This window comes from Onychomys torridus, chromosome 2 (genome assembly GCF_903995425.1).
Source record: "Onychomys torridus chromosome 2, mOncTor1.1, whole genome shotgun sequence".
Classification (NCBI taxonomy): Eukaryota; Metazoa; Chordata; class Mammalia; order Rodentia; family Cricetidae; genus Onychomys; species Onychomys torridus.
Window position 1 is genome coordinate 162,438,557 of NC_050444.1, and position 22,563 is coordinate 162,461,119.

Sequence of the window (22,563 nt, forward strand, 5' to 3'; positions counted from 1 at the left end):
ATGACACAGAGTCCTGCAACATCAAAGCATCAAACGCTTTTTGACACGGAGAACCGGGAAAATGCAAGCCATTCTCAAGGGGAAAAAAATGGATGGATACCAACACCAGCTGCCCTAGATGTGGACAAAGGCCTCAGCGTGGCTCTCTAGGGCAAGGAGAAGATGCTCCACAAACAGAAAGGCCCAGGCTTTTAACGGAAAATGGAAATAATGAAGAGGTATGGAAATGTTATAACTAGAAAATTCAGTATCTGAAACATCCTGACAGAAATGACAACAACACAGGAAAACACCACCACCCCCCTCAGTGGAATGGAAATTACAGTCTTCACTCGAAAAGCAGATTAGAAATCACCAAAAACTATCAAACCACGAAACTCCTGGTACTGGCGTTTCAGAAATGAGGAAAGGCACCAGTATTCATCTGGACAAATGGAGAGTAAGAAATGGATGTTACAAAGGATCTTCTGGACTTGCTTAGGAAACACTAAGCTACACAAAGTAGAATTTGGATAAAAGAGGACTCCCCAGTTCTCCTCCGAGGAACAGCACAGTTCTGCCAGCCAGCCAGGACAGTCCTGGTTAGTGGCTGCCTGGGGACAGCAGTCCTGGTCTGTCCAGAGAGAGCTGTGACATATTTTACACTATAAATCTCTCCATTTGTCCAAACAGCCAGCCTTGGAATTTCTGTCTCTGTGAAACATGCTCAGTGCCTCCAAGTGTAAGTTGTGGCCATGACACTGTATAAGCTGATGGGTTTCTGTTCAGGGCTGGTTCCCTTTTGTGCATTAGCCAGAACCAGACTATTATTAAAGAGCCTTTCAGTATTAATCTCTAAGTGCTGGAGTGATTTCTCACTGGGAAGAAGTCATATTCATTCTATAACAGTGTAGAAAAATACATGAAGACATAATGATGGATTGCTTCCTATCCTGCTTAGGGTTACTATTGCTCTGATGAAACACCATGACCAAAGCAACTTGGGGAGAAAAGGGTTATTTCAGCTTACACTTCCAGATAACAGTCCATCACTGAGGGAAGTCAGGCAGTGTTGTTTGAATCTTAGATGGTCTTATAATAAAAAACCCCAGAGCCTGATATCAGGATGAAAGCTGAAAGATTAGAGAAGCAGAGCAGCCAGCCACTAGTTCTTACCTCTACAAAATCCTCAGCCTAAAGAGGGTGATTTCCTGTTTCCTCACGCCTTATATACCTTTCTCTGCCCTGCCATATTACTTCCTAGCATTAAAGGCGTGTGTCCTTCCCAAGCAAAGGCATGAGCTCTCAAGTGCTGGGATTAAGGGTGTGTGCCATCACTGCCTGGCTCTGTGATGTCTAATATAGTGGCTGGCTCTGTCCTCTGGATCCTCAGGCAAGTTTATTAGGGTACACAATATATCACCACAGGGCAGGAACTCCAACAGGGCAGGAACCTGGATGACAGGAGCTGATGCAGAGGCCATGGAAGGGTGCTGCTACTGACCTGCTTCCCCTGGCCCCTCTCAGCCTGTTTATAAAAGCCAGGACCACTGGCCCAGGGATAGCACCACCCACAATGGGCTGGGCCCTCCCCCATCAATCACTAATTAAGAAAATGCCCCTCACAGGTGAATCTTCCAGAGGCTTAGTCAGGGTTTCCATTGCTGTGAAGAGACACCATGACCACAATAACTCTTGCAAAGGAAAACATTTAATCGGGGTGGCTTACATTTTCACAGGTTTAGCGCATTATCATCAAGTGAGACACGGTGGCATTCAGACAGACAGGTTGCTGGCAAAGTAGCCGAGTGTCCTACATTTTGGCTTGCAGGCAACAGAAAGTGGTCTCCCTTGCTGGGTTTAGCTGGAGCATAGGAGACCTCAAAGCCCACCCCCAAGGTGACACACTTCCTCCAACCAGGCCACACCTCCCATTAGTGCCACTCCCTTTGCGGGCCATTTTCTTTCAAAGCACCACAGAGGCATTTTCTCAGATGAGGTCCCTTCCTTTCAGATGACTCTAGCTTGTGTCAACTTGACATAAAATTAGCTAGGACACTCCCCAAACTGTGAAAGACATAACCCCAGAGATTTAAGCAGCTCGGTGGAACACAGAAAGCCAGGCCTGTGTCGAACTCACCAGCTCTAGCGGTATAGAATGATGGTAGGAGACAAACTTTGACCAGCAAGATGGCTCAGTGAGCCGGGCGGCGGCAGCACACGCCTGTAATCCCAGCACTCGGGAGGCAGAGGCAGGCGGATCTCTGTGAGTTCAAGTCTACAGAGCTAGTCCCAGGAGAGGCGCCAAAGCTAGACCCTGTCTTGAAAAACAAAACAAAACAACAACAACAACAACAAAAGACAGCTCAGTAGGTGAAGGCACCCACCTGCCTCCCAAGGACACAAGCCCAAGGAACCAAGTTCAAGCCTCAGAACCCAAGTCAAGGTGGCAGGAGAGAACTGACCCTGCAAAGCTGTCCTCTGACCTCCACACAGCCAACTCACTAGCTGTAGGCAGGCCTATATGGCTTTTATTTTTATTTTTAATTTTCTGAGACAAGGTCTTACATATAGCTCTGGCTGTCCTCGAACTCACCATATAGACCAGGCTGGCTTTGAACTTAGAGAGATCCACCTGCCTCTGCCTTCCATGTGCTGGAGCTAAAGGCTTGCGCCACTACACCAAGCTGGAGAGCATTTTCTTAATTAGTGATTGATTGGGGGGGGGGGGGCGGCCCATTGTGGGTGGGGCCACCCTAAGCTAATGGTCCTGGGTTCTATAAGAAAGCAGGCTGAGCAAGCCATGGGGGGCAAGCTGGTAAGCAGCATCCCTCCATGGCCTCTGCATCAGCACCTGCCTCCGGGTTCCTGCCCTGTTTGAGTTCCTGCCCTCACTGCTTTTGATGAACTGTTATATGGAAGTGTAAGTGAAATAAACCCTTTCCTCTCCAAGTTGCCTTTGGTCATGGTGTTTCATCGCAGCAACAGAAACCTAAACATTCTATGGACAGTCGAGTGGCACGTGAATCAGCTGCTCTTGTGGGCTGGACAGGATTCGTTTTTCTGATCAGGATGAGATTTGAAATACAACAGAATTGTCAGGTGGGAGAACAGCTGGGTTCAAAGTGCTTACCTTGTAAATGTGGGGACCTGAGTTTGGTCCCCAGAGGCCATGTTACTCCCAGTGCTGGGAGGCTAGCACAGCTGTCCCAGCTGCTCCCAGGCATGCTGGCCGGCTAGCACAGCTGTCCCAGTGCATTCTGTTGTTCTGGGAGAACACAATGATCAACAGTAACACTGGGAAGAAAGAGTGTTCTGGCATTACAGTTCCCAAGGGATAGAGTCCGTCACACTAGAGGAAGGGGTGGCCTCACGACAGCGAGACAGCCTCACATTTCATCCACACACACAACGCAGAGTGAGGGAACACTTAGTGGAGCCAGAGTACACAGAACCTAGAAGTCCACCCCCAGTGGCATACTTCCTCCAGCAAAGTACTCCCCGCTAACCGTTTCATTAACAGACAGCACCACCTGGTGGGAGACCGTGTTCAAACACATGAACCTATGAGGAACATCTCACACTCAAATCTTAATTCCAGCCTAGTCACTGAGTTCCAGATTCAGTGACAGGCCCTAATCCAAGAAAACAGGTTGCAGCCAGGTGTGGTGGCACACGCCTTTAATCTAAGCACTTGGGAGGCAGAGGCAGGTGGATCTCAGCGAGTTCAAGGTCAGCCTGGTCTACAGAGAGAGTTCTAGGATAGCCAGGACTGTTACACAGAGAAACTCTATCTTGGAAAAAAAAAAAAAAAAAGAAGAAGAGAGAAAGAAAGAAAAAGAAAACAGGTTGGATAGCACCTGAGAAACAATATCCAAAGTTGTCCTCTGGACTTCCTGCCCTGCTACCTACCCGCCCCCCCCCATCACCCTTCCCCTGGTAGAACTAGCATTAGACTACTGAAGCAGTCTACTCCAGTGGCTGGGCCTCTTTACCAACCAATTTGTCTTCTCATAGGATCTGAGAGAAGCTTCTGGAGGCAGAAGTGTGAGGTGCTGTGGGTGGGTCCCTCTAAGGCCTCCTTGGCTTGAAGATGGGGTCTTCCCCAGGGTGCTCTCCAGCTGCCCCTTCTGTCTGCCTTTTGACCTCTCCCTGCAAGGACACTATCCATCTTGGTTCACAGTCCACCGTAGAGACCGCGCTTTGGCTCAATCCCTCGTCAAGGACTTTGTCTCCAAACACCGTCTTATTCAGAGAGTCTGGGTTTTAGGGTTTTTACATGGATTTTAGGGGACAGATCTCAGCCCATCCCTTCCAGCCCATTGAGTCCAGACAGGAATAGTTAAAATCATGAAACGGAGCTAGAGAGAAGTTCAGTGGGTGAAGTCGTGCAAACACGGGGATCTGAGCATGGCTCTCCAGCACCCACGTAAAAGCCAAGATGGTGGCACACACTTGGAATCCAGTGTCGGGGGCAGGAGGAGACAAGCCGGAGCACAGGGGCCAGATCGTCTAGCCAAATCAATGAGCTCCAGGTTCAGTGAGAGACCATTGCAAAAATGAGGTGAGAGCAACTTCGGAATATGCCTCTGTCCTCCAAACGCGTGCAAACACACAGGCACACACCCACCTGAATGTGTACACATATTATACACACACTACCCACTAGTCACGAAAGGAAATTATGCAGGTGGTTGCTCCTCAGCATTCCTCACAGTGTCATTTGTGGCACACCTGTGTTTTGACTTTTTTCACTCCCAGTGAGCTCCACGGCTGGCTCTCAGTCTCCTTTAATATCGATAATAGGACAATGCACTGGCGAGGCTGTACCGGCACCAGGGAGGTGACATTTGAGTCATTGGGTAATGGGATGAATCAAATCAATAACTAGAGCGGATGTTTACTGTACGTCACCCTTCCTGTCCCCGTCACGCGGGTGTGTGACACATCGATGCTGGATTATACCCAGACACGGCACCATCCCTTTGGCAGCCCAGTGTTCCCTGGAGGTGACTTCTGGGTCACAAGGACAGCTGTAGATACCTCTCCTGAAGAAACAACGTCCCAAATTGAAGCATCAGTCTGCACACACTGCCTTGGAGCATCCCGTGGTGGCTTGGTGTGCTAGATAGAGGCTTGTCCTAGACTGTTAACAGCAACCTCAGCATGTAAACTAGACTCTGGAATAGAGCTCTCTGGCTGTGGGCTGTGGCCATAGCTCCATGTGCTTTGTGATGTGATGGAGCAAGAAGTTATTCTTTCTGGATACCCTGCAGAGGAGGGGCCCCTGAGCCCAGGGCCTACCTTGAAAAGGGATTAGTACACACCTTCCACCTTCCAATATGGTCAGGGTCATGCCCAAAACAGCAAAACAACCAATAGTCCTGCCCGGCCTGAGCCAGCATCTGTCACTTGAGGAGTAGGTATGTCATCACACTCTGCATCTCATTCCTCGGCTCTGGAGGCATGTGTTGACTGCTATAGTCTGTTCCATCTTCCAGAAAAGGATACTATAGCCTGAGGGTGCACCAGACAAGCTTTCCCTGTCTTGGAGGCTGCATAACCATGTCCAAAGTGTTAGTGGTTCAGTCCTGATGAGGGAGTAGGTCTTGCTCTCTGGACAGTGGACTTCTCTCACTATATTTTTACACACACAGAATCCTCAAGTCTCTCTTTTTTTAAAAGGGCAGCAATCACACTCTGAAGACCCGCTCTCCTGATCTGAGCTCACACTGTTTCTCCCGTGACCCCCATCATCCTGGGATTAGAGTTTCAACAGACATACAGGCTGTGCTCAGAGCCTTGGGACTCCTGTATGTGATGCCAAAACTGCTTAGCTTTGAGAGAAAGCTTGGATGTGGCCTAGGTCATCTGCTTCACTCACACAGGGTGGTGAGGACATGAACATTCTGACCAGATTGGGAAGACAGGCTGGGGGCTCAAGGGTTGACTTGAGTTAGGTGTCCTGTGAGGATGCCCTTGTCAACTTGGTTCTCTCATGTCTGTGCTTGCCTGGCATCCAGAACTGAGCCCCTGAGTGCTATCTCAGTAAGATGCCGTGGGAAGGGGTGGGAATGGAAGGGAGGGAGAGAGGAATAATGAGAACAGAGTACAATGATACAAACGTATGAAGAGGCCATAACAAAACACATTATTTTGTTTACAAACCTAAAAGATTCATTAAAAAAAAATTATAAAGAGATGTGTAGGGCTAGAGAGATGGCCCAGTGGTTAAGAACACTTGCTGCTCTCGAAGAGAACCTGGGTTCAGTTCTCAGAACCTGTATGGCAGCTCATAACCATTTGTAATTCCAGTCCCGGGGGATCTGATGGCCTCTTCTGGCCTCTACAGGCACACAGGCGCGCGCGCACGCACACACACACACACACACACACACACACACACACACACACAAAACAAGAATAGACACATGTGTGTACACATGCGTTTACAGTCATCCCCCTGCCAAAAGCCAGGATGGACGGACGCACAGCTTCCTAAGCGTTGCTCCTGAATGAGCCCCCTCCCCATGTGCAGCCATGGTGGATGTCACCCTGCTGACCACTTGAAAGTGGATGTGAACACACTTCTAGAGCATGCTAACCCGGAGGTCATTCCCTAAAAAGACCAGACACAGAACAGCAGGACACATTTCTTATGGGGCTTCCCTGGGAGACCTGTGAATTCCTTTCTATCTGTGGAAACTACTATGTAGAAAAGAAGCACACATTTTGTATAGTTGAGTTCTTTTGTGCTACCATCTTGTAAAAAAATTTTTTAAAGTATAATTTAATCATCTGTGTCAGGCACTTCTGGGTTGCTGTGAGCAGACATCTGACAGAGGCAGCCTGAGGGAGGAAGGGCTTGTTTGGCTTATGCCCTCAGAGGGGTCAGCACATCACAGAGGGAGGCAGAGCAGAGTAGCTCAGTTCAGCACTGAGAGCAAACAGAGACTGGAAGGCCAGCCGTGTGTGTCCCACGTTCAGTTAATCCGGCACCTAGACACATCCAGGGGTCTAGCTGACTCTGATTGCTATCAAGCTGGCAATAAGACAGTAATCCAGCACCCCCTCCTGCGTCGGCTCTACCTGCTGTCACAAAGCTCTGTACACTGGGTAGTTGAGGCAACAGAGGTGACTTCCCGAAGTTCTAGAGTCTGGAAAGCCAAGGCCAAAGTATTAGCTTGTCACTTCCATAGTGGTGCCTGACTCTGGGCTGTGAAAAGTCCTGGGAAGGGGGTCTGTTGGATAGGAGAGAAGGTCAGTCTAGAGGAGGGACTGATGTGACAGTACCCGGGTCCTCAGGCTCCTTTTCCCTACGGAGCTTCATGTTCTTCCCTTGAAGAGATGGCATCCTGTTGGGGACTGACTTCAACCCTCACAAATTCACATGCTCAAGTCCTACCCCCAGCACACCAGAATATGACTGGACTAAGGAGACAGAGGTGATTAGGTAAAAACTGAGGTCATTATGGTGAGTGAGCTCTACTCTAGTCTGATGGGTGTCTAGAAAGAGACCAGGGAGTGGGGAAGACGACCCAGGAAAGTGCTTGCAACATAAGCATGAGGGTGAGTTTGATCACCCAGAATGCATGTACAAAAGCCAAATGCAATGGCATGTGCTACTAACCTTGGCCCTGGGGAGGTGGACAAAGGCAGACCTCTAGGACTCACTGGCCATCTAACCTAGTCAAATTGGCGAGCCCCAGTCCAGTGAGAGTCTGTCTCAAAAAATAACATGGGTAGCTCCTAAGGAATGACACCAGAGGTTGGCCACTGGTCTCCGCATGTGCACACACAGATGCATGTAAGAGAACAGAACAGAGACAAGCAGAGAGGACAGCCATTGCATGCACCAGGAAGCAGATGCCACCTGCCATCAGCAGAAACCAGCCCTACCATATGTTGACCTCATCTGTCTCTGTGGCCCTGTCAGTGGGACTTTGGTAGAGCAGCCCTACAGACCAGTTCATCAGTCCTGGAATGAGGCTGGCTTGAGGGCTTCCTTGGACCAAGAGAATGCAGTGGACTTGAGCAGCTTCTGAGCTTTGGCCTCAAAACTTCTGATTTTGTCCTTAGTCTTTCACAAGATGCCCTGTGAATTCTCCAGATTAAACTGCTGGGGATAGGATATAAGGGGAGGGAGGGCCAGTGGCTAGCCTGGGCTAGCCTCCAAGTGGGCAGTAAGGTCATTTCCTCAGTGAGGCCAGCAACAGGCTTTCAATAGTCCATGGTTAATGCCAGAATTATGAACCCACAGAGTTATGAAGACTATTATCTGAAGTCACACTTTGGGGGAGGGGCATGTCTTAGTCACTGTTCCATCACTGTGAGGAGACACCATGACCAAGGCAGCTTATAAAAGGAAGCATTTAATTGGTGCTTGCTCAGATTCAGAGAGTGAGTCTATGATCATCATGGCGGGGAGCATGGGGGCAGACAGGCAGACATGGTGCTAGAGCAGTAGCTGAGAGCTCACATATGGTCTCTTAAGTTGCATGTGTGTGTGTGAGGGGGGCCTGACATGGACTGTTGAAACCTGAAACCAAGCTCTCCTCACCCAAGCCCCAGTGAGACACCTCCTTCAACAAGGTCACATCTCCTAATCCTTCCTAAACAGTTCCACTAGCTGGGGACTAAACATTCAAGTATATGATGAGCCCACTGGGCCATTCTCGTCCAAACCACCACAGGCGTTGACAGATAACCAGGCAACAAGCTTCCGTTAAAAGGACACACACAGAACCCAAGCACTGTGCTCAAGGCTAAAGGATCAGGCATTAATGGTGCTTAGGCCCTTGCTGGGTGAGAGGAGTGGGCAGGCACCTGGGATAGCTCGTCTGTGTGGATCACACAGTAACCCCAGTAAGCACAACATATCAACAAAACATGACACAGACTGTGAATATGACATACTTAAAATGTAAAGAAAGAGGCTGAGAAACAGGGGTAGGAGATGCCAACATGCAAATTTAAGTAAGTTTGGCTATTAAGGATGTAGAATTGGGGCTGGAGAGATGGCTCTGTGGGTAAAGTGCTTACAAGACAAGTGTGAGGTCCTGAGTTCATATCCCATGAAAAGAGCCGGTGCAGGTGCCACACTGTAACTAACGGTGGGCACGTCACCATTAGGGGGTGATGGAGGCAGGAGGATCCCTGTAGCTTGCTGGCCAGTCAGTCTAGCTGATTGCTGAGTGCCTCAGAAATAAGCCGAAGAGCTGTAGAGAAATATATACACCTGACCTCTCCATGTTCATTCAGGGACATATGCACAGCTCCCTTCACATGTGAATACACAGGCATGCACATGCAACACACACACACACGAATGGAAAATACAGTTTGCAATTTTAAAGAAACTTTGTCCATTAAAGTAGGGGAACTGAGTTAGCTATGTAGCTGTCTGGGGCAACAGCATTTTGGATAGAGGGAATAACCAGTAATCAGTTACCTGACATACAAACCTACAATGACTTACTTAGTTGTTATATATTAAAAGTCTCTTCATGTGCCAGTAGTCTATGATTTTGTTTTGTTTTATGACAAGGTCTTGCTTTACAGTCCTGGCTGGCAGATTCCCCTGCCTCTGTCTCCCAAATGCTGGGACTACAGGTACGCATGACCACATGTGGATGTCTCTATTTTAAGAATAGCTTTGCAGCCAGCTAAAGACATGACATTCCTTGAGGTGGTCATTGTTCTCAGATGTCCCAGCACAGATGTGAAGCCACAGCTCTTGGAGGGTAGTTCCAACTCTCCCTGGGGAAATCTGAGCAAGCACCTACTGCCACCAACCACACACCAGAGCTGTGTGCTTCCACACACATTAAACCTGGCAAACCAATGAGTTTATTGGGCTTACAGAGGATGAGTGAGGGGTGGCAAACAGGAGCGTGGATCACCCCAAGCGGCTGCATCAGTGAAGACTCACTCCCTTACAGATGGAGTCCTCGCTCCAGTTAACTGTCTGCACTCTAGGTAAGGAGTGCCTTCTGAGACCAGGTACAGCTGCACAGAATCAGTAAGCTGTGGGCAGGTGTGGAGGGAGCACAGGAAGAGTGGTTGTGATCTGGTGACCTTTCTCACCCCATCCCCTTTCTGTGAGGCCTAATCTTGAGGGATCAGGGTCTCTGATGAAGATGGCTGCTATGCTCAGAGGGTAGCATCTACAGTAGTGCTTTATACACCTTCACACACCAACTGTGGGAACTGAAGCCTCAGAGCATTTCTGGGACAAGGTGACATTGTCATTGACAGCCTATTAAAGAAAGATGCTAATTTTCATTGATGTCTAGGCCTTCCATAGTAACTTAATTAGGCCACGCAGTAAAACTGTCACTAACCATCAGGAGGACCCCTGAGTCACCAGGAAATGACAAAGCTTGGCAAGCAACCAGCCTCTGGGGGGTGACTTCATCGCTTCCTCCCACAACTGTCCTCCAGTGTCACCAAAGACCCCTGGATTGGCTGGCCTACTCCCCAACCTTTTGGCAGAACATGAATGATTTACATGTCAATGTGCACAGACTGCATACATGCAAACACATCTATTATAGACTTTTAGTTTTTTGTTGTTGTTGTTGTTTTTGTTTTTTTTGAGACAGGGTTTCTCTGTAGCTTTGGAGGCTGTCCTGGACTAGCTCTGTAGACCAGGCTGGCCTCGAACTCACAGAGATCCACCTGCCTCTTTGCTTCCCAAGTGCTGGGATTACAGGCGTGCGCCACCACCGCCCGGCTAGTTTTGTTTTAAGACAGGGTTTCTCTGTGTAGCCCTGGCTGTCCTGGAACTCTGTAGACCAGGGTGGCCTTGAACTCAAGAGATCTGCCTGCCTCTACCTCCTGAGTGCTGGGATGAAGTGCATGGGCTGCCATGCCTGACCCCAGCATAGACTGTTAAAAAGATGTGTAGACCTTGAACTTCCATCACCCAAGTGTTGGCATTACCATATCACCACATCTGGTTTATGCTGAAGATTGAACTCAGGACTTCACACAAGCATGCCAACTGAGCTGCATCCCCAGCCTACAGCACAGCATTTTAGGAAAGAAAGTCTACCTCAAGACAACTACGTTCAGTTTTGTAATATAATCCATACCAATCCCATATGGAACGTCTTGAGCTGACTGTCTTCTATTGCTATTTCCTGTACTTACTCTCTATCATCTACTAACTTACACACTCACTGGGGTCTTAGGTTTCAAATCTGGTACCTGTAGGTTGAGTGAAGGTTTATGGATGTAGTACAGACTGGCCTTAAATTCAGGGCCCTCTTGCTTCAGCCTGTGGTATGTTGGACCACGGTTGTCACACACACACACACACACCCCCGCATGCACATGCACACACACATACTCACACACACGTACTTGGAAAGGTCTAAGCACAGAACTTAGGTGATGTGAATTAGCTGCTAACAGCAGTGCTTTGGTGGGCTGCAGTGTGTCTAGAGAAGCCACTGCCTGGGCGTGGTCCTGGCGGGGCAATGTGGAGACGCACTCCAGTCCTCTGTGATCAGTGTCGTCCCGCTCCGAGGAAATCTTGCTCTGAAGACTTGAGTGCTTGTGATTTTACAGGAAACCACGTACATACACTGGACTTGGGTTTTGAGCAAATCTTGCTATGTGTCTTTACTATTTCAAACTGGTTTAATACAACATGACAATTCATCTAGTCACAAGTCAAAGATTTTCTAAGAAGCTGACATATTTCACGTCATACCTCGCATCACTTCTACAACTCATCAATCTTCGTCCTTCTGCCTTGGCCACATCATGTCTAAGCCTGTCTTTCACTTGTGATTTATTGTCTATGAATTGTTACTTTGAAAAATTACATCAATGCAAAGTGATTACCTTTTAGCCTCCCTAGCCAATAAATTCATTTTATTTTTTTGGAGGGGACATCTGAGGTCACAGGATGGTAGATAAAACGGGCAATCCCTCAATGAGGAGAGAGTCGGAAGTTCTACAGAGCAGAAGCCCAGCAGGATTTCTCTCCATCATCATGGACAGGCTGGTCTTCTGCTGTCTGCTTTTTCTAGGACTCCTGGACCCACTCCTGTCCCTTCCCATCACTGACACTGGTGAAGAGACTCTTCGGCTTCCAGGTGAGGTGACTGTTTGTTTGTAACAGTTCTAGGTACCACTCAGGAGCAGGAAAGGGATTCTGGCTAAAAGGGGTCTTCTGTAAACCATGCTTTGGAGGAGAGGATCAGGAGACCCTTCCTGTGTGTCTTCTTTAAACACAGACACGTAGCATTGCTTATTTCATGTCATAAATGTAGCTCAAGCTTTCATAGTGGTCAGTTTTGGACTGAGTTTAGAACATTACCTTCAGTTTTGAGTGGACTGGTTGAGTGTAGGAGTGGTTTTTCCAGCTCCAGACTAGTCGGGTATTTACTTTGTCATGTGTGTTAGAAAGCAGTCATCTGTGTTGTATGAAACAAAAGGTTTCGTTAAGCACAGTGGCAGCTGAAGCTGGGTGCCTCACAGACATCAAGTATGTTTATGTTTTCCTTTTGTCTTACTTAATGTTTCAAGTTCAAATTAAATAAAAAAAAAAAAACTAGAAATTTTACCACAACCCTTTAATTTTGGATGTAGGTTGTGTGTTAGATTCCATAAAGATGTAACTGGATTTACTATTTAGCTTGGCTACTTAAAACAAAATTCCCTTTATGTTTATCCTGTGTGCATGCACACAGTGTGGTGGTCAGGGGAAGACTCAAAGAGGCTGGTTCTCTAGCATGTGAGCAGACTTGGGGGCAAGGGCTCTCCCTGTGGAGCCAGCTTCCTGGCCCCTGCCTCTGGCTGCTCTCAGACACTTTCTTCAGGAGCAGGCTCTCCCCGACGCGACGCCATCGCTGTTACACGTTCTAGTCTGCGTCTCCTGCCAACATTCTCCTCCTTTTTGAGCATCACTCACATCCTGCCAATCAGTGCTGGCGTCACTGGAGTCACACTGGCACTTAGCCTGGTGGTCAAAACCAGGCAGGAACCGATTCTGTCTTTTAAAAGGGCCAGTACACACTGCAAAAAGAAACCAGGAATGCTTTGGTCCTGACGCCACTTTAAACATCTACAATAAGACGCTGAAATGAGGCTGGCCTCTTACTCAGGTCCCACACAGGTCCCTCAGGTTGGCTCCTCACAAATCCCCTTCAGCACTGGCATTCGCCCATTATCAAAGGGGAAGGTTTTCATCAGTATTCCCAAGGAATACTGTGAATGCACTCAGATGCCTTTATAATGCTTTGCTCATTGTCTTCCCATTAAGGTGACAAGATGACTATTTGTCAGCCTGCAGCATCCAGTGTCGTGTGTGGCTTTCCAGCCTGACTCCCAGAGCAGCTCATCGGGCTGGTGCCTATCTAAGACACATGTCCCACTGTCAGCCTCCACTGCTCACACACATTTTGCATGCACTTAGCATACATACCCAGTACATTTACCACAAACGCTGCACGCACTCAGTGTATACACCTGTTGCATGTAGAACACACCTCATACCTGCTATCACTCTTTACACACATTTGCCACACATGATGCATGGACTTACACCTCACACCACACACGTACCATACCTGGCTTGCACATAGCACACATCCCAAGTATACTTACCATGCATACCTTACATGCATGCACCACATTTCCCTCACTTACCATACACACCACACACACCTTGGGTATCAGTCAATTTCACAGAGAAGTCACAATGCAGCATTTGAAGCCTCAGGTGAACCCCCACTGTGAGGTACATACAGTAGGGGTGCCACCATGCTTTCTTCAGTCTCCCACTCACACATCTCAAAAGGAAGGGCCAACAGGTAGCAATGGATAAGGGGAGACAAATCTGACTTTCTGAGCCAAACTGGCATTTGGGGTCTCATGGCACTGCCTCCCTCTCCTGCCCAAGGCAGGGGGCTGCAATAGTAGGAGGGGTGGTCAATGGGTTCCTCACTTTTAGACTCCTGCTGGCTTGTGTAAGATCTTTCTGCTAAATGCCACTGTGACAGATCACCAAGTCCTCATTTGGAGTTCCAGAATCCACCTCCCTGTCCTGGTACTCACCAAAGACAGGGACCAGAGACAGCCAGGTGAAGGCTAGGGTGGCCTACTTGTCTGTCTCTACCCCACAGTGCTTGAAGAGGATGCTCACTTGGCTCTGGAGGAGCTGGAAAGGATGGCCCTCCTGCAGACGCTGCGACAGGCAATGGGCACAGAGGCAGGCGAAGGTCTCGGGGAAGCAGGTGAAGGTATTCTCGGGCTTATGGGTGGCTTCCATAGCTACTAAATTTGCCTTCTATGCTAGCTATCAGAGAAAGCTCTAGAAGCTGAACTATATGAAACAACATCTCCTAAGACCCTCTTCGCCTACTCTCCTTTCACCCTCCAGCTTCAGCAAGTGCTGCAAGCCCAGGCTCCCCACGATAGACAGAACTCTTTTTCACATGAACTGTTTAAGGCAGGCAATGCTGGCTACCCAGTGCCACTGAGGCCAAATGTAGATCTTTGTGTCTCACTTACTACCATCTTTACAATGTATTTAATCTCCTATATCTCAGTTTCTTAATCAGTACATAGGAATGGTAAGGACAGTCTATGCCAGGCATGATGCAATCTCTGCACTTAGAGGCTGAGGCAGGATTGTGAGTTTGAGGCAAGTCTAGGCTACATATTTGCTCTCTCTGTCTCTGTCTCTCTGTTTCTGTCTCTCTATCTCTCTGTCTCTGTCTCTCTCTCACCAACAACAGCAAAAAAAAAAAAACCCAAACCAAAACAACAACAAAAAACCCAACAACAAAACAACAACAACAAACAAACAAACCAAAAACCAAAACAAAACCAAGTACAATACTTAGAAGGTCAGAGTGATGAGTAGCACCGGACATGGTGACTTCTACTTGTAAGCCCATAGGTCTGTGGACAGCCTGAGACCTCATCTCAACAAACAACAAACTGATGGAGAAGATTACAGATTTGACTCTTTATCCACACACTGATACAGTGCTCAGAACATCTGGATGATGGAGTCTTTCAGAAGACAATTCTGACAGTCCAACTGTAATTTTTGACAAACTATGGTTAATGAGAAAAATTAAAAGTGGTGAGGTCAGAATCCTTGTCTGCATTCAGGTACACACTGCCTCAGTGAGGAAGGGACTAGAAACTAGACATTATGTAGGGATGTTCTATTTTTTTCTTCTTTGCATGTGTGGTGTGCATGTGTGTGGGGGCCCATGTGAGCATGTGGGGGGCAAAGTTGACAGCAGGTGTTTTCCCCAGCTCTCACTTTATTTACTGAGGCAGGTCTCTACCTGAGCCTGGACCACCTTAATCCAGCTCTTAGAAGCCAGTTTGTTCCAGGGATCCTTCTCTACCTTCTGAGTGAGTGTTAAGGGATCAGGGCGGCCTCCATGCTCAACCCTGCTTTTATATGGTTCTGGAGATCTGGTTCCTGTGCAGCTATGAGCTCTTTCCAGCCTTGGAACCTTAGATTTTGTATGTTTTAAAATCAGCTTAACTGCTAGGTGTGGAGACAAATGCCACAGGTGGATCTTTGTGAGGCCAACTTAGTCTACACAGTGAGCTCCTGCTTTTACAAAAGAAAAACAAGAAATAGTAGGTCTGATGACATGGTGTCAAACTGTTTTCCAGATCCCAGTGATGATACTCCCACCCTAAGGGGAAGCTTGAGAAAGGTAAGGACTCTAGGTTTTGAGGGAGAAAAGCTGAACTTCTCATATTCAATTTTACAGAACCCTTAATTTATGACCTAAGAGTGTTCTTGGTGGAAATCACATATTAAAATGATCGGCCAGTCTTCTTTCAATCATATTTTTTCTAAACTGATTCATAGAATATGGATATATAACTGTAACAAGAACTTAAGCAAGCTGGGTGGTGGTAGTGCACGCCTTTTAGTTCTAGCACTAGGGAGGCAGAGGCAGGCGGATCTCTATGAGTTCGAGGCCAGCCTGGGCTACTGAGTGAGTTCTAGGACAGGCTCCAAAGATACACAGAGAAACCCTGTCTCAAAAAACCAAAAACAACAAAAACCAAAAAAATAAAAAAACAAAAAACCCAACACCTGTTCTAGGTAAATTATAGAGACATGTAAGAGAAAAAGAGTGGCAGGAGCCTTTGCTGTCCACTACCCTGCCACATGGCCCCAGGAGCACCACCATCACTAGGAAGCTGGTGAGAAATGCATCATCTCCACACCACCAGGGCCTACCAGTCAACTTGCAGTTCAACAGATCTGCAGGGATTGATACATTAGTCAGCGTGGGGCACCACAGGAAGGGATTGGAAGGATGATGTGCCCCCTCCCCAGGATGCAAAGTGGTGCAAAGCCTGGGGCAAGGAGTGAGTGACAGACACACACAAATGGTGTGCAGTTAGTGGGGACCACTGCATGCTTGCTGAGGGGTCTCCCCTGGCCTTGCCTTCTGCCATGACAGTCAGTGTTCATGACTATGTAAGGGTCTCCCAAGAAATCACAAGATCAACATTCACGGACCTGTGTCGCGCCCGCCTCGACCAGCAAGGAAGACGCAACACCTGGATCCTTTTTATCATAGTTTATTTAGACCTTTGATTAGTTACATTGTGTCTCTCTCGCTGGGGCAAGCCTCTCCCAGCACCTAAGTAGGGCTGGGCTGCCAACCCCAAGCAGCCACGTGGGCACTGTCCACAGGTTCACGCATATGCCAGCAACACACGAATCCAGCCATAGCCAAATAAGGAGCTGTTTACCATAAAGAGTGTTTGCCATCGGGAAGGCAGAGGGTAGAAGCCAGAGCCATCTTTAGGGTGCGGCTACACGCGGCTCTCTACAGTTTCCCCCTTTTTGTTTTGCAGAGCAACAGGCAAGAGTAGAGGTCTGATCTCTGCTAAAATGGAACATGTACTAATGTTTGTCCAGGCGTCGTCCACCCAGAGAACACTAGACCCGTCCGATACCCTTTTCACAGAGGTGGGAGTTAGGGTACCAACCCACATGCAATCAGACTTGTTCTTCTTGAGGTCAGCGTATCATAACCTCAAGTGCAGTGCGCAGGCCTCGCATCCTGTGTCTAAATATCTTTTAAAGTAGCCAACCAGGCTTGGGGAGACTGTCCTGTATCAATGGCCATAAAGGCTTGGACAATCATGGCTGCATGGCGACGCTGTGAGATCCTAATGCGACAAATGCACCATAAGCATACTAGGGAGGTGAGCACCAGTAAATCTACTAGGGCTCCTATTTCCGCCCATTCCTTTATGTGATCCATGGCTGTAGCAATCTAGGAAGATAATCCCTCCACCAGTCCGGTATCCATTCGAGTCGAATTTACCGTGACAATAGCCATTCTCAGCTGGTCCATCAGGTTATCGAACTCTCCAGTCCAATTACCTAAAAGATAACTAGACAACTTTTTAGATAAATCTGTAGCATGGGTAAAATTATTATATGGGACATTAGTCATATACAACCCTTTATACTTTCATTGGCAGCCGAGTTGGGCAATCTGCCAGAGGGTATCAACAGATACATGTACATATTTGACACGTCTAAATTTAGAGATGTGTGTAACATCCATTTGTCATATTTTTAGGGGGAGCAAACCATGAGGGTTAACTCCTAAGCTAGAAGGATGATGAAAAATGACATATTGGGAACAATCTAGTACCATCTTTTGTGTCTCTGTACGTGAGATAGAAAACTTTTGTTGTAATGTCCTTGTATTAACATGAAATTCTTTGTGGAAAGCATATGTTCGTTGTATGGCAGAAGCCATAAACATCCATTTCTGTCTAGTGCATTGATCTACTATATCATTGCCTTTAGCCAATGGACCTGGCAGACTGGTATGTGTACGGATATGTTGCACAAAAAAGGGATTTTTATGTTGTCAGATCAGTTTCTGTAATTGTCTAAACAATGAGCTAACCGGGCTAGAAGATTTGATGGGCCCTGTATATTTAAGGCTTTTTAAAGCATTAACAACATAACTAGAATCTGACATTAAATTAAATGCAAATGGACAAGCCTTGAAAATTTTAAGAACTATTGAAAGCTCCACCTGTTGAGGTGCACCTGGCAAGAATTGATGCTTTACAGGTTTATTAGAATCTATCATATAAGCACCATAGCCTGTCTTAGACCCATCTGTAAATATAACATTTCCTGGAATGGGCTTTGAAGCAGTTATTTTAGGGAAAACTATAGGATGTTCTTTAAAGAAAGTTAATAGTGGATGTTTAGGATAATGACAATCTATGTGTCCTGGATAGGTACAACGCAGAATTGTCCAATTATCTATGGCAGCATATAATACCTTGATTTGAGTAGAATCATAAGGAACAACTAGCGTTTGTGGTGACGTCCCAAAATATTGTAAACATTGTTGAATACCCTGTTGCGCAAGTAATGTCATTGTAACAGGATAATACTCAATTGATTTTGTAGGTGAGATTTTAGTATAAATCCATAACAAGGGTCCTTTTTGTCATAAAATTCCCTTAGGTTGTAACTGGGTAGGCAGAATGCACAGGGTAATATCCTCATTATTTTGTACTCTTTGAAGAAAAGCTCTTTGTAGTTTATCTTTTAATTTTGTTAAGGCTTCTCGGGCTGTATTGGTTAATTGCCTCGGTGAATCCAAGGCTGTATCTTTAATTAAAATATCATATAATGGTTTTAACTCATAATTGGCCATTTCTAAACTTTTTTTTATTTAATTTATATTTTTTAATAATTTTTGAAAATCATTTAGTGTGCAAAGATGATCCTTTTTTAACTCTATCTTTTGTGGCATGATATAATGATTAGTTATTTTAGAGCAAAGATAATTGACAATTTTGTTCTGTTGTATCTTCTCAGGGGCAATACAGAGTCCCTTTTGCTTTAGCAGTTTTACAAGTGAGCTATATGCTTTTTGAAGAATGTTCTCTTCTTTAGCTGTTAACAGTATATCATCCATATAATGGAGGCATTTTAAGCCTGGAAAACGTGCTCTCAAAGGTTCTAAAGCAGTTGTTACAAATAATTGACATATTGTAGGACTATTGGCCATGCCTTGTGGCAATATAACCCATTGATATCTTTTATCAGGTTCCTTATGATTAGTGGACGGTAAAGTGAAAGCGAATCTCTCACTGTCTTTGTTATTTAGTGGAATGGAAAAGAAGCAGTCCTTAATATCTACCATAATAATAGGCCAATTTTTAGGCAAGGCTGACAGCAATGGAAGACCATGCTGTACAGGTCCCATAATTCTCATTTGTTTATTTATAGCTCTAAGATCATGTAACAATCTCTATTTTTTTGATTTTTTTTTGATGACAAATATGGGTGTATTTCAGGGAGAAAGAGAGGGTTTAATATGCCTTTTTTCTAATTGTTCTTTCATTAATTGATATGTAGCATGTAATTTTTCAGAGGAGAGTGGCCATTGAGGAACCCAAACTGGCTCCTCTGTTACCCAGGTTATGGGAATGCCCTCCTCAGCGGCCCCTAGGAAAAACCCAACCCTTGTTTGGGTTTCTTAGGTACTGTTTGTATTGGCTCTTTTTTGTCTTGTAAAAATTTTCCCAGGCCAAAATCAGGATGACACCCCATGTTTTTTATAATATTTTTAGATTCTTTGGAGTATTTATTATTTAATTGAAAGCCCATGGATTTCATAAGATCCCTCCCCCAGAGATTTGGATTGCAGGTGCAGATTACAATATCATAGCTAGCAAAGATTGGCCTTGAGGTTGGCCTATACAGGCTTCCTCACAAACATTGCAGGGACTGGGTTATGCCAGTGTTCCAAATGTTAGTACAAATTTGTTAAATTGACAAGATTCCGAAGGTCACTCTGGCGTTATACAACCCTATGTCCTTGAGCTTCGGAATCTTGTCAATCCAAATCTAGGTCTCCTCCCAACTTTTCCCAGGAAGGCACTGTGAGGCTTCCTGAAATTGCAAACCAAGGAGCAATTACATCACATTGTTGTAAAAATCGTTCTAAGGTGCGTTTTTTTATTTTTAGTTTCTTAGAGAGAAGCAGCTCGTTAAGAGCCAAAAAAATTGGGTGCGAGGAGGAGGCGCCCATGTTAGTATATATATATATATATTTTTTTCTTTTCTCAATTTGAAAAGTTTCTCAGAGGTTTCTCAGAGCCTTTGTAGAATTGCTCCAGCCCTCCGGGCTCCTGCTTGTTTTGTTTTACCTGTTGGTTTGTTTTACCCTCGGGTTTTGTTATGCAAATTACCCGTCTGCTGTAGTCGCAGAACAGGTTCCATCTGTTGACTTTGTTATTTTAATTACCCGTCCGCTCTAGTCGCGGCCCAATTGAATTATCCGTCCGCTCTAGTCGCGGCTCTGCTCTCCCGCTCTCCCTTCTACAGGTGAGCGTTACCCGCTTTTGTCGCGGATCCCCAGTTTTTTCTGAGGACTTACCGGTACCGCCTGACTGTAAATGAGTTCTGAATCCGGAGAGAGTCGTGGTAATTGTCCCTGTATGGGCCACCACTTGTCGCGCCCGCCTCGACCAGCAAGGAAGACACGACACCTGGATCCTTCTCATCACAGTTTATTTAGACCTTTGATTAATTATATTGTGTCTCTCTCGCTGGGGCAAGCCTCTCCCAGCACCTAAGTAGGGCTGGGCTGCCAACCCCAAGCAGCCACGTGGGCACTGTCCACAGGTTCACGCATATGCCAGCAACACACGAATCCAGCCATAGCCAAATAAGGAGCTGTTTACCATAAAGAGTGTTTGCCATCGGGAAGGCAGAGGGTAGAAGCCAGAGCCATCTTTAGGGTGCGGCTACACGTGGCTCTCTACAGACCTGGACCAGAGACACCCCTGTCCTTGTAACAACCTCCAGCATTCTGGTGAGAGCCTAGAGACACTGAGCACCACCCGAAGCTCTCAGGACTAGGAGGGCTTCTGTGTGCAGCTATCGAAAAGTCCTTACTCGATGTTTATATGCTTCTACACAGAAGGCAGTCTAGTTAGGATTACTACTGCTGTGATCAAACACTGTGAACAAAGCAACCTGGGGAGAAAAGGTTTATTTGGCTTACACTTACACAGCATTGCTCATCACTGACAGAAGTAAGGATGATGATATTGTGTTCCCCAAAATATTGTGCATTCTAATAACTTATCTGGGGTCAGAGAACAGACAGCCACTAGATATAGAGGCCAGAAAATGGTGGCACATATGCCTTTAATCCTGGCAGTGGAACTCAAGGAACCACAGGGTTAAGCAGACTGGATGAGAGCTGGAGAGAGCCCTGAGGACCCCCAGTGAGGATTCTGAATTCAGGTCACTTATCTACTTTTCTGGACCTCTGGTTTCAGGCTTTTTCTGGACAAGACTCTAACACTGTTCTGAGTCGTCTTTTGGCAAGAACCAGGAAACAACATAAGCAACAGAGGCCTGTCTCGGAATGCTTCTGGAAATACTGCATTTGAAGAGTTCTGAGCATCAACTCGTCTCCTTAGAACCACTTCTTTAGAAAATTAAAAAGGAAGATGCCTGAAGAAAAATCAGGCTAACTATACCCCATTCTTCATTATTATGAGAAATAAATCCTCTATGTTTCGCAAGTATCACATGTGGTCAAGTTTACTTGTATATGTACATCCTGAAAATATGTAACCCCCCCCCCCACTGGCCCATTTAGCATTTCCTGAAAATGTACAAGTTGGGCTGGAAGAGTAGGTCAGTGGCAGGGCTTGCCTAACTATGTGAGTTCTCTGTTCTATCTTGGGCAATGCAAAAATGTCTAAGTAAAGCAATAAGTGAACAGAAGCACACAGCACAGAGTAAGAAGAAAAAGGCACAAAGAAAGATTTATCCAAGTCTCTCAAGTCACAAATGATTTAAGAATAAATCTGTTATAACATTTCAACCCTTAAAAATGAATATATTGTGGGGACCCACAGAGGTTTCCTAGTGAGAATTTACTCATGGTCCAAGAATCTGAGCTTGCTTTACCCAGCAGGGCTGCATTAGGGGATGATTTGACCACAGGAGTGGTTACCAGGTATTTGGAAGGGTCTACACTTGGCTGTATGGTGTGCTTTGCTCTAGCAAGGTGAGGTCTTTTGCCCCACCCCTTGGCGTTGTTATAAAAATCCCTTTCGAAGAGACAGAGGGGCCGTTGGATTTTGACCCAGGTCCTCCTGAAGCTATCCTGTGTTTCTGTCTGTCTCCTCTTCGCTGTCTTTCTATCTAAAAGTTTCATATCCCTCTCTCCTCCTCTTAGGAACCCTTTTAAAAGATGGGGGTTGGCCTCCCACAATATATGTTGCTTTTATTTCTATTTGGGGGAGGGAACAGGGTCTCATGTATCCCTGAACTCAGTATGTAGCCAACCTTGAACTCCTGATTCTCCTGCCTCCATATCCTGAATGCTAGGCAGGCAAGTGGATGTCATCACATCCAGAGTCTGTAGTGCTGAGGATGGGATCTGGTGCTTGGTGCTCATGAGGCAAGCATCCTCATTGCTCCTTTCCAGGAAGGCAGTACCTTAGCTTGAAAGCTCAAATGCCAAGGCGCCTGGCAGGAAGGGCTAGGGATGGTCTGAACTGTTT

The 22,563-nt window shown here is 46.4% G+C and overlaps 1 protein-coding gene across 1 annotated transcript; it reads left to right on the forward strand.

Moving 5' to 3' along the window:
- Positions 1-11,983: 11,983 nt before the first annotated feature.
- Uts2 (urotensin 2) lies at positions 11,984-21,438 on the forward strand. The gene is made up of 4 exons (XM_036179872.1): positions 11,984-12,086; positions 14,118-14,228; positions 15,637-15,680; positions 21,325-21,438. The coding sequence occupies exons 1-4, from the start codon at positions 11,984-11,986 to the stop codon at positions 21,436-21,438; spliced, it is 372 nt and encodes a 123-aa protein (XP_036035765.1).
- The last annotated feature ends 1,125 nt before the right edge of the window (positions 21,439-22,563 follow it).